The 13,678-nt window shown below is 33.7% G+C and overlaps 1 protein-coding gene across 1 annotated transcript in view; it reads right to left on the bottom strand.

Moving 5' to 3' along the window:
- Positions 1-13,678, bottom strand: part of LOC145684613 (leukocyte elastase inhibitor-like) — an 89,077-nt gene that overhangs the window by 42,586 nt on the left and 32,813 nt on the right. Inside the window, exons 2-5 of the mRNA XM_081757000.1 lie at positions 11,662-11,780; positions 8,000-8,182; positions 7,528-7,741; positions 6,394-6,614 (exon numbers count right to left, since the gene is read on the bottom strand). Coding sequence (XP_081613126.1) covers positions 6,394-6,614; positions 7,528-7,741; positions 8,000-8,182; positions 11,662-11,780 — 737 coding nt within the window. The remainder of the gene's footprint in view (positions 1-6,393; positions 6,615-7,527; positions 7,742-7,999; positions 8,183-11,661; positions 11,781-13,678) is intronic.

Here is a 13,678-nt window from a genome sequence, read left to right as displayed (position 1 = left end):
ATTTGACTTTTCTGTTATTTAATTTTTATCCCCCCAAATTTTCTTCCAAGCTGTTAAGAAGAATAGGATTTATACATGTAGAAAGTATGTACTACTACACTCCATACCCTAATTAAAAAGCTTCTACGTATCGTAGTTACATTATTACAAAACGGGGCAATTCCGATCACTTAAGTACAAGTCTGATCACCTCTGATCGAAGCTCCTTCGTGGCTAAGCGGTTAGCGTCCGCACTTTTGGCGTGGGAGTCCCGGGTTCGATTCCCGGCGGGAGCTCATGTGGTTCGGATTCCACGTTAATCAGTAGGTCCACGTCTCATATAGCCTCGCTGCTGAACGGGACGTTAAACTCAATCAATCAATCAATCGAAGTTACCTCGACTTGCTATTTTATATTAAACAAAGCCATGCAGGCTAAACATTCAAATACATAGAGTGAAACATTCAGCGGTAATTTGCTAAAAGAACATGCTATGGAATATTGTAAGACTCATGAGACTCTTACAAAAATAACAAGTACTTACTACGCAAAATAACCATAACTGAACGAAGGTCCTTCTTCTTCTCGTGAGTACTTTGTGACTTCTGCTAGAGGAGTAAACCTCTAGTATGGGTCACCAGGTCATGTAACTTTTGAGTAATTCAATGATCGGAATTACCCCACTGATCTGCATTCCCCCACTTCACTCTACAGCAAAATTGAGTTTACTCACACTCAAAAGGTTAAAAATAAATTGCATCAAACTCACCACACGACATCAAACCTGAACCTCAACTGTTGGTTATAATAATAATAATAATAATAATAATAATAATAATAATAATAATAATAATAATAATAATAATAATAATAATAATAATAATAATAACTAATGCAGTCTCCCTAAGACCATACAAGACTGTGACCAAACTTCTCAATCAAACATATTAGTTGCACTAACTGTAATTATAACATAAATGTTATATTTAGAGGACAAACTTACGATGTAATTGAGGTTATACAAGAGTAGTACATAACTATGTATGTGATATTTGACTACTGTGGTATTTGTAATTCTGGACAAAAAGTTTCGATATGGCAACACTGTGTAGCCTAAGAGTGGAGATAACCGTCACTGGACTTAGAACCGTTAGTATGCCAGACAGGTTCGCGGAACGGTCCCGAAACGTTCCCGAACCGCTTGATCGGTCTACGTGGGTCTGTGGAATGGCCAGATGGATCTCCCAATTTACCACCACCTGACTGTTTATTTTGTTGTGTTTTATAGGACAAAGTGTATCAACGTGATATACACAATTTGGTTGAACTATGGAAAGCTATCACAGAAGAGTTCCACAGTGTTCCAGTACGGGTCCGTCAATCTATTTGTGACAAGGTTCTTCTTTGTCTCCAGGGATGTATAGATTTAGATGGTGCATTGTTGGACCATGCCACGGAGAACAGAGATTATTATTATTATTATTATTTTTTTTTTTTTTTTTTGTAAAGAAACGTGTGAGAGTAATGTGTTTATGTTCAATTTTATTTTCACGTTATGTTGCTAGTTTCTTTACCGCAGTCTTTGAAACACAATAATATACATACTTGTAATTATGGGCCACTCCGTACGTCATTTTTCACTTACGCAACTGAAACTTCCATAAAATGTCAACCCTTTTAAGAAACGTGATCTTTCATTCCAATTTCTTATACCTGATAACCTGCTTCCGAGACTACTCAAATATGTTATTGAACTGTTCTCATGTGCTTTCATACTTGATGTCATACGCTAAATATACAACTGTAGAAATTGTTTCAGTTCTTATCAGTTCTCACAAATCTTCCAAACCAAACCGGAGAAACTCCAGATGAAGAATTGCTGTCTGCAAATATTCACATGTTTCAAAACCAATTAATATAATAATTTATGCTTTCAGTTTATGCTCCCGAGAAAGCACAGCAATCAATTAGTGGTGATAGATCCTTTTCTGTAGCCGTAGACTGCCTTACATCATTTATTAGAAAAATCTTCTTCTTCCACTCGTCTGAAGTATCCAGCCGAAGTACTACTACTACGAGGATCAAGAAGCAAATACACACTGCCGAGGAATCCGAGAAGCACGCTCTAAACAGCCGGAGATACCTTCCAGTTTCTGCGCCGTGGATAACACCAAGTACCAATAATTTACAGTTATACTAGTCGGTATGTCCATTCTTCGCACGGGACAAATACATTGATTTTGGAATATTTAAATCCCCTTCCTCTTAGAATTGTTATTCTAATCAAAGTTTAATGAAGAAATAGTTTTTTTACAAATATTGAAACACAGTACCCTCACAAAATATGCTTTTAATCAAATTTGATATGAATAAAAAAACAACTTGAAATGGGTACTAGTTACCTTTCAAAAGTCATTTCCAACAAGACAAAGGTTTTTCCGACCACGAAAACTATGAATTCGACAGAAATATCAGTCATTTTTTGGGAATTTTATTTTTCACCTTCCGCTCGCTGCAAATGGGGATGAACTTAAACGGCACGGCAGTATCACTATTCATTTGAACGAGATCCCGAAAACTATGGATTCGAAACTAATATCGGCCATTTACTATTATTTATACATGTCTCAATTTTACTATCCCCAAGGCTAATAATGAAGGTTGAACAGGAAGTTGAATGGCATCTGAAATGGTGTTCTTCACGTAAGCGATCCTGAGGATTATGCATTCGACACTAAAATCAGTTGTTTCTTATCATTTTTATGCCGCACAATCCCACTATCTTGTAGGAGTGTTCAGGGGGTCTTCTCCCACTGAAGACTGAACTTGGACATAAACAGCATCAGAACTGCCATCAACTAACGACGCGTAAAACTAATGCTTCGACATTAATATCGGTCGTTTTCGATATTTTTGCATTCACCATTTCACTCCGCACCTACAGGTGCTAATGAAGGCTTAAATCAGACTTAAATGCCATCGAGAGTGTAACTGTCTATCTGAATGATCCTGTAGCAATTGATTCGATCTTTTTTATACACAGACAAAAATCCGTTCTCTGGACAGCGGTATATTGTACAATCCGCGGCAAAAAACCTGCAACATGAGGATGTAAGTTTATTGTGAAACTACGCCTAACAGCACAGGGAATGAACATAATGTCTAAGTGGAACGAATCACGCCAGGATAAACCTCGACCTCCTCCCGTGCACACTTATTTTGGAGCAAAAGACTTCGGCATTTCACAATAAACTTATATGCTCATGTTGCAAGTTTTTTGCCGCGGATTGTACAAATATACGGTATCCTCTTGCTTACTACAGAAATCAGTACGGAGCATACGTTATCCTTATGCTATATGGACACTGCCCTCAGATGCTACATCATGCCGATGCAGGATGTCTGACATCTATCAGTTTTCCGTATATCACATACATATACTTATGTTACCTTCGTCAGCTAAATGTTATATACGTCCATTTGTATGTGAGATCCTGACCGCCTATATTGTTTCATACAGAAAGTACGTATAGATGGAACACTTATACAGAAAGTATTATAAAACATGCGTTTTCAGTTATACGTCTGCTGTACGTTAAGTCCGAAATCTACAGGAATTACACATGTAACCTATCTTTTTAAGTACATTTTTTTCTCAGTGTATGTATCTCCCTTCTTCTAGGTGTATAAGCGGGGTCTTACTTTTACTGGCGGGCTGAACTTGGACTTAAAAGACATCGAAACTCTCACCAATCAGCTAATGGACCTCGAAAACTATAGATTTGACATTGATGTCGGTCGTTTTTGATCATTTTTGTATGCCTTCCCCTTCTCCTCCTAACTAGATGTGCTATCCTAACTAGATGCGCTATGTTGGTCTTACCCCGACAGTATTCATTTAAAGACTACAAGTAATATGTTTACCAAGTTTAATTAAAATTGCTCCAGGCGTTGCAGAGTTATGGAGAAATGTGCACATGACACATTAATTCATTTTTATAAACATAAAAGATTATCTTGTGGAGAATTGCTATAGTAAATGAACATTGTGGTTTTAAAAGTGATAAATCTTCAATGTGACAATCCACATCCAAGTATTGCAGTTAATGTGTGATGTCAATTGATTCTTGCTTTGGCGCTATGTAATTACATAATACACAATATCTACTCATTCTACTTTGCCATGTGAAAGAAAAAGTACAAACATTTACCATTTATGATTACATGCAGAAACCAGTTTAATGTTTCTCATGTGCAGCCAATAACGCAATAGTGATAAGAAGGTTCATCATGACGTAAAATTATTAATGCTTAAATGTGTGATTCTTGCCGAAATCCGAATACTTCGTTTCTAGGCTAAAGAAATAATAGTATGAAGCGTTTTAAAATCGAAGTTATCATTTCGTGTACTGAAAAGTTATTAAAATCTCATTTGATGTTATGTAATGTTGTGTATCTAAACAGTCCCTTTACAATCAATGAAGTTGAATGCTTAATTCGATTAGGGAATTGTGGCAAATCGACTGGTATCCACTCCTTAGCGCTAGAATTTTATTGTAGTATCATTAATATTTTTGTCCCATTTCTTACAGATATCTTCAATAAAAATCGAAAAACTCGTATTTCAGGAGAATCTCTCCCCACGGGATTACTCAATTAATCCCTAAACAGCTTAACTCTACGTCCATTGACAATTATCGTCTGATCACTCTTTTATACGCGGCCTTTAAATCTTAACACTGTCTAGTGCTTCTTGTGAACCATTATGTAGAAGAGTTATTTATTTCCTATTAATACGGTCATGGATAACGTATTTTAATTCATGAAATCTTAGGTAACGTAAGAGATTTTATTGCCTATCACGTGAATAATTTTCTCATTTCCCTTGCTATTTTATCCATTGATTTCTCAAAAGCTTTCGATAGGCTGCCATACGATTATCTGTTTTAAGTTCTCCACAAATTTGGATTCAATTGCACTATTCTGTCTATACTTCAAGGAGTGTATCGCAACAGGACAATTAAATTGAAAATCAATGGAGATTTAGGCTCTACTCTCATTCTTTTCGTACTGGAATTCTTCAAGGAGACAGCATGAAGTCTCTCAATTACATCACTCATATACGCGGCAAAGACCAGACTCACTAACATTTATGTTTACCACGCTTTCATTTCGGTCGCGAGTAATATAGATGACGTCCATTACTATGTTAACAACATTTTTACCCTAGAAGATATTCAGAGAATTTTAGACAAGTATCAACGAATTTCTATAGCAATATTAAAGAAATAAAAGATAAAGCTGCTATGTATTCACCCTGATACTGAGCTACATATTGTGCGTACTATACAGTTGCTAATTCAATCAAAATCTTAGGTATTGAGTGGTTTAATAAATCAAACAAGCCATTAACTTTAATTACGACCTAATAGCACACAAAATGCGTGGTTTTCTAATACTCTGTAAACTTTGCAATATGAACATATTTAGCAGAAATGTATTTCTAAAAAAATGCTTTTAGTCTTTTTGTGGTTTGTCAAGTTTTCTCCCCACAAAATATACAAATTTCTCAATGGTCAAGCTTTGATCTGTTGTGTGTTGAATGCGATCAACTAGTGCTTTTACCGAAACAAGGTGGCATGACTCACACTAACATTGCACTGCAAGCAAAATCCCTCCTGCTGAAAAGAACTATTGATTTGTATACCATCAATAAGAACAGTGCATTGTGCTATCTTTGCTTCTTTAGCTTGCAGTGATCTTGAAGCACCAATTCATATTTTTCCTTGGGTACGAAAATTCCGACATTTGTCCAACCCCGTTTAGCATATTGATTATACATTAATTGCCCGCAACAAACTTGATTTATTATCTCTCAAAGCCCTTTACCAACATTACATTAAAACACAACACATTGTTATGCTTCAAATTCAGTTGAAATTAAAAGAAAAAGAACATCTTCATTGTTCTTATATTTGGCGAAATGTTAGTGCTTCGTTTCCTTTTTAATTACCTAGCAGAAATTTGTTTGGTGTTTTAACAACAAATATGAAACGCTAAACAGACTATATCAACTTGGTATAGTGTCTCATAATATGTTTGATCATTTCTATTATAAATACTCCTGAACATCGCTTACAAAACAGTGACGGCGCTGGATTTGATTCCTTGGAGGGTGCAAGCGAAGGGACAGAAACATTTGTAGTGGGCAGTTATTTTCTGTATAACGAAAATAATAGTTTTATATTCCTTAAATTGTATCACAATATGTCAAAGGGAAGTATAATGCCACCAGGAGGTGCCCGTTCTAGCGTCGTCACTGATAGAAAATGTTAAAGAAAGTAGAAACAATCAATTGAGGAAAGTAAATTAATTAATAATAATTATAAATAAATTAATAAATCATGATCTTACGTCATAGGGAAGCATCAGTGTTTGACATTCCATTTCAGGGATATCTCCATAAATGAATTTGTGTTGTTGTTTCATCATTTGAACTTTGATTGGATTTCCTTCGTAGCCCTCTGGATAAAAATTTTCTTCAGTTGTGTAGCTGGAGTTAAACGGAGAACTCCACATTCCTTTGAAGAACACTGCATTGCTCAATATAAGAGTAGGAGGTGGAGACAACATATCTAGAAGAAGAACAAGAACATAATGTTCATTTCGTGTAGTAGAAAATTTCATTTTGAATAAAACTAATATGATAATAAGAATTCAAGAAAAATATACTTTTTAATAAAAATCAATATATAAGTGATGTAATTTCTTTATACTAAAAATAAAGTATTTCAATATAGTAGTTTCCTTTACTTATGACAGACTGTATTAGGTTAGTGCGTATGAAATGTTAGTATTGTCAAAAACATTAAACAATATGTGTACTCCCTTACAAGTCTATTACATCATTTCGATAAAATAATAATAATAATAATAATAATAATAATAATAATAATAATAATAATAATAATAATAATAATAATAATAATAATATGAATTCTTATAGTATTTTTCTTATTACCAACTTGCTTGCATGAGACAACAAACTGAAAAAAAAAGCTTTATTATATTTAATTTTATTTTAATACTTTTTTGACTATTCAGTGGGTTGTATGATTTGGCAACATTGTAATAGTTCACGTTTATATTGAATAACGTTAATAAATAGACATATCATAACTTCATAAACACTGTAAATTATACAATATATGCTGACTTTTTTCTAAAATATCTCGGTACCATTAACATTTCAATTTTGTTGTTACATCATTAACAATTTTAACCTTTAATACGAATAAAATTTTAAAATGCAGTATATCACAAACTTCTAAATAACTACAATTAAAATTGTTTTAACAGACATTGGAATGCTTTACGCAAAGGTAACAGAAGTAAACATTCTTCAAACTAAAATAATTGTTATATTTATATGACAGAACAATTCTACACGTAAAATTTTAATTTACAGTTAATAATCTAAATAAGAAATCAAGAGATTTCAAGAGTAAAGGATTGATTGAGAAGTAAATATTTAAAAAAAATGGCTACCTGGAGTAACAACTTCTTTAATGAGACCTCTCGTGCTTTTATCTGCCCATTGGTTGATTATGTTTGCTGCTTCTTGGGCATTTTTGTAGTTAACTTCTTGCACTATTCCGTTATATGTTGTTAAGATTTCGTTAACAAATTCTTGTAAAGGCTGAAATTCCTCATCAGGGAACAATGCATTTGCAATGTCCAAAATATTTGTAGAATTATTATTCTGAAAATAGACACATTACCAAAGTTTTACATGGATTATCTACTAATATTGTTATTGACAACACAACATGAGATTGTTATTCCTGAAGAAAAAGTTTAAAGCTTTCTTGCAAATTATTGACCGTACATGCTACTAGTAGAAACGAAACGCTTTTGATTTTATATAATATAGAGAATACTATGTACTGAATTTGAACATCTTTCAAGTTTGCAACACAGGATGACAATAATCATATAGAAGGAAATAAGAGATATTTACCAAAATATCAGAAACGACTATTGTATAGGCTAATCTCGTTACTTCTATGTTATTTGAAAGAGCAAGACCTCTCTCTAATTCATCCCTGGAATTTCCCCCGGCTCCTTCGTGCAACATCAACAAAGCAGTTGTCAAACTCCATGGAGAGAATACCATATTGTCTTGATTCTTAGCAGATAGTTGCTACAAATAAGAAAATAATCACTGTTAGTCAATTAATATAGTTTAATAGACAAAGGAATGTGATTTCTAAAGATAATTAGTAGACAAAAACGTTGGAACCAATTAGAATCTGTACTTTCTTCTATGAATAAATATGATCAATATTTCCCACCTGTGTTAATTATTCTTAAGATTCATAGAACAATCTTTAATGTCTCTATACGAGACGGACTAACCAGTAACTATCAAAATTTACAATTCCATGGACTCTAAAACTCTGCGTTAATTTGTGACTCAGGCGACTGGTTCTGCTAATTAGATCCGGAAACAGAAACGACAACTTCACAGGAGAAAGCTATACCTATCTTGTATCAGTCAAAGGTAAAAATCTGTAACACGAATACAGCGATAGTTAGAACAGTGCACCTCCAAGAACTCCCAACATCAAAGAACACTTATCAGTGGGCGAAAATTTTATGAGATCTGACTGAGAGTTTTTAAACAACGGCGTTTACAAACATTAAGCTAAAATGTACCTAATTTTTATTTATTTATTTATTTATTTATTTAATCACTTTCCTTTGGCCCCAACAAGCTAATGCTCACATTAAGGGGCAGTACAATCCACTACGTACATACTTCAATAATAATATAACATGACAATATATGTTTGTCATAGACTAAAAAGAGACAAATAAAAGAAAGAAAAACATAAACAATAATGGAAATAAAGTACAATTATATTCCGACGTCTAGTATTGTGTTCATGAATATCGTTATTTTTTTGAAGCTTGAGATTAATATGTGTCTGGGAATTTATAATTTTGTAGATTAAAATACTTGTTTGAACTTTTGTAATTAAATTTAGTGGTAATATTCCTGAGGTCATGTGCAAACTATTGCTGGAATATCTGGGAGGTAATGCATACATTGACTTTATTGCTTTCTTTTGGAGAATTGCTAATCTCTTTATATCTGATTGCCAAGCATTATGCCAGATTACCGATAAGTAAGATAGGTGGGAGTGTATGAGTGAATAGTATACTGCTCTAACACTTGAATTTGGTACGATATTACGTACACGACTGAGAACTCCCACAACTGGTGATATCTTCTGTGTTAATATTAATATATGTTTATCCCATTTCATATTTTCATCCAGTACCAAACCTAAGTATTTTACAGTATTTGCTCTGAGTATAGTCAATTCATCTACCTGTAGTTTGCCAGGGATCCGTGTTTTAAATGAAGGCTTATGAAACACTAGAAACACTGTTTTGGAGGGATTCAGCACCAATTTGTTTTCACAAAGCCACCGACTTAAAATGTTTAAATCGTGTTTTATATTACACAATAGTTCTTGGACAGAGTTTTCAACATAAAGTATTGTTTTGTCACCTGCAAATAAAGCAACTTTACTTTTGAGGTTTAACTCTTTTATGTCATTTATATAAATCAAAAATAATAGTGGACCTAAAACTGACCCTTGTGGCACACCATGAAGAACTGGTAATGCAATGCTCTCTTGACTGACCCTTGTGGCTGTCAAGACTGCTGTTCTTAGTTTTTCGTTGTTTTAGACAGATAGAGAGCTTGACAATTTTTACAGCGTTGACAAGGAATTATTTCTGCTTAATTGGCTTCTATCTTCATTGTGTTTTATATTAGTGCTCCTCTTTTTCATTGTTTTATTATTTATTATTATTACTATTATTATCGTTAGTATTATTATTCCATCGTAATGTATAACAATGCACTCTGGTACCACACAATGTGCTGTATTTTTGACAACAGCTGTTCGTGGCACTGAAATAAATTATTATTATTATTATTATTATTATTATTATTATTATTATTATTATTATTATTATTATTATTATTATTATTACTATTATTATTATTAATATTATTATTATTATTATTATTATTATTATTATATCATGTTTATACTAGATAATGTTCATATCAGTGAATACTGTTTATGAAAGATGATAGGTTTTTTAAAGTACCAAATCATAGCATACGAAATAGCACGATTTTAGTAATTATGAATTGGAAATGAGAATTTTTTTTAAAAAAATGAAAGATTCTTGAAGCACATACTGTAAATTTAGACTTACTATATTAACAAAGTGAAAATTTTATGAGATTTGACTTATAGTTTTTAAGCAATGATGTTTAGAAACATTAAGCTAAAACACAATTTTAAGACTGCGGTTCTTAGCATTTCCTTGTTTTAGAAAGAGAGCTTGACAATTTTTACAGCGTCGACAAGAAATTATTTCTGTTTAATTGACTTCTATCATCATTGTGTTTTATACTAGTGCTCCTCTTTTTACCGTTTTCTAATTATTATTATTATTATTATTATTATTATTATTATTATTATTATTATTATTATTATTATTATTATTATTATTATTATTACTATTATTTCTTAAAATTTAATTTATTTTACTATATTAGGCCCAAAACAGAAATGTATCAATGGCGAGATCACACCCAGCTGAATGAAATTGTATGTTGAGGATACATTCTGATACATAGCTCTTGGCAACCAAATTAACAATTATATCATTCTTGCTAGTGAATGGTAAGTTCTGATGAAAGGGATATCTACTTACATATTATAACGGGCCGTGGTGTTTAAGTCATAGAGCGACCAGCTGCCATGCATGGGGTCTCTGTTTTGATCCCATCTTCCTCTAAGTAGATTTTGTGGTGGACAAAAGCAGTGAGCTTGGGTTTTCTGAAAGTTCTCCCGTTTCCTCCCACTTTCGTTATTCAACCATCTCATCATCACTATCTCCCTTAGCCTCATTACAAAATTGTGAGACATTAAACTAATATATATATATATATATATATATATATATATATATATATATATATATATATATATATATATATATATATATATATATATATATATATATATATACTGAGAAATACAGTGTAAATACGAGGTATGTCTAGAAAGAAATCAAATTTTCAAACTCTCTTGACTTTTACGGTCAAACTATATTTGACCTTCTTCCCGTCACCGCCGCGTAGTAAGATTCTTCCCAAGCATTTTAAAGCTAATTACATAATCCTCGCTTGTGTCCTTATGAGACTGCAATCATTAAAGTGAAGTTTTGTTTCAGTACTTATGATGATTTTGTGGTATTACAAAAATGAAGATTTAGCAAGAGAAGCGTTTGTGCATAAATCTTTGTTTCAAATTGGCTAAGACATTTGCAGAAAACTTTAAAATGTTGCAGAAAGCGTACGAGGCAGAATATATGTACCCAACCCAGTATTATGAGTGGTTTCAGCGTTTCAAATCATGAAGGACATCCATCGAGAACGACGCAAAACCTGGATTTCGACGCATTTTCGAAATCTTGTCTCGTGCGCATCCTACTTCTAGTTTAGTAATTCCTTTCAAAACATATCAAATATCGACCAATTTAACAACTGTACGGTAACAATGTATTCGAAAAACTTTTTATACTCACCATTAACAAGCGAATGGCAAAAGAGTTTGCAGCATCTCGTAATTGTGTTGCATCCTGATTCTCAGAAACTGTTGATAGACGTTGAACTGTTGGTGTTCTTGCTGTGACTGCAGAGAGCACTGAAACAATAGAAATTAGGTGTTTAGACTATATTCTATAATAATAATAATAATAATAATAATAATAATAATTATAATAATAATAATAATAATAATAATAATAATAATAATAATAATAATAATAATATACGCACTAAAGACAACGAAAACATAGGTGTTAAGAACTGTTCTGTTGGATAAATATCAGAATAAATCCATATCAGCTTTTACAAATATTCGGAGTAATGTGGTAATAAAATATTGAATACTTTGTTTAAATTATTTGCTAACAACAGGACAAATCTTAAAGAGGTTTTTCTGTTGTTTTGAAGTGGCTGAATACTTCACACCTGTAACGTAAATATATGTAATTGATATGCACGATTGATATATGAACAATGCATATGATATGCACGATTGTATGTATATGATATGCACGATTGATATATTATTGTGAAAAATTATTAAAATGTGAACGAAGTTTTGCAAAAACTTTTGCAAGTTGCGCGCCGACCAAAATTGACTAGGTTTACAAAGATTCTGTGATTTTGTGATATGAGGCGGAAAAGTTTCGATTCTTCTCTGCAGCCTGACGGTGGAGTGATTGATCACAATAATCTTGAATTTTAACTAAACTTTTCATCAAAAGACTAAGATTGAACTTGAAGAGTCTTAAGATTATTGTTAGATGTTACTTTTGGCATTTAGTTGCAGTGAAATACAGGGTGTTCAGAAAGTAACTATGCAGTTCATAACTTTCCGTATTTTATTTTCTATAAACAACTTTAAACAACTGAAATTAACTCGAAGCTAAACTTTAATGTCATGGAAGTTATAAGAGATGCTGGAAGTGATCCCCTTGCACTTGAAGACATAGTTGCACACATTTCTACATGTTCTTGAAGACGTTTTGCAGAACATCGGGGAGTGATGTTATGAATGTGACATGTCAATGCAGCTTGGAGTTCTTGTACGGTGTGCGCATTGCCTCCATAGGCCTTTCCCTTCAACATATCCCATAGAAAGTAATTCGGTGGAGGCTAGTCGAGTGAACGCGAAGACCAGAGTCCTCGAGAGATGATGCTGTCACCGAAGATGATCTGTAAAAAGTTCATCACCTTGTGGGCGGTATGTGCAGTCGCCCCATCCTGTTGGAACCAGGCATTCTCGATTTCGTCCTCATTCAGTTCACCTAGGAAGGGATCCAGAATTCAGGTGCAGTACCGTTCTACATTTATAGTACCCTGAAAGAAGATGGGGCCCAATGATGCATTTACGAGTCACGGCGCACCAAACACCAACATTTTGATCAAGCAGTGGGGACTCATAAAATTCATGCGGATTCTCCGTACTCCACACACGACTATTCTGGCTATTCACGTAACCGGAGAGGTGAAGCCATGCCTCATCCGTGAAAAACGTTTCGTTAAGAATCCCCTCACCATTGTCCTACAGGAAGGACAGGAATCAATTACAAAAGTTTACACGTGCCGGACGATCGGTGTCTGTCAGTTCATTCACGACCGAAATTTTGTAGGATACATGGACAGTGAATTCCGGAGAATCTTGTGAGCGGAACCCACGGACACGTGGACCTGCTGAGATAGTCGTCTAACCGATTTCTTTGGACTGTGCAGCATCACGTCTTATACCTCCGCCACCTTCTCTGCGAATGTGGCTGTGGATGGCCTACCTGATTTTGGAGCATTATGAACGCTTCCAGTCTTTCGAAACTTGGAGATGAGGTTCCGTACAGTATTAAGGTTAGGCATCTTCAGTCCTGGGAACTTTGCTGCAAATGCAGCTTCTACTGCTCAGGTAAACTTGTCTCCATTGCGGAACACATGCTCCACAACAAACACTCTTTGTTCAATCGTCAGCATGATGATCTGGATCACAATAATGCCACACAAGACGTT

This window comes from Thermobia domestica, chromosome 5, assembly GCF_964235325.1.
Source record: "Thermobia domestica chromosome 5, izTheDome1.hap1.1, whole genome shotgun sequence".
Lineage (NCBI taxonomy): Eukaryota > Metazoa > Arthropoda > Insecta > Zygentoma > Lepismatidae > Thermobia > Thermobia domestica.
This window is presented reverse-complemented; position numbering and strand designations above follow the sequence as displayed.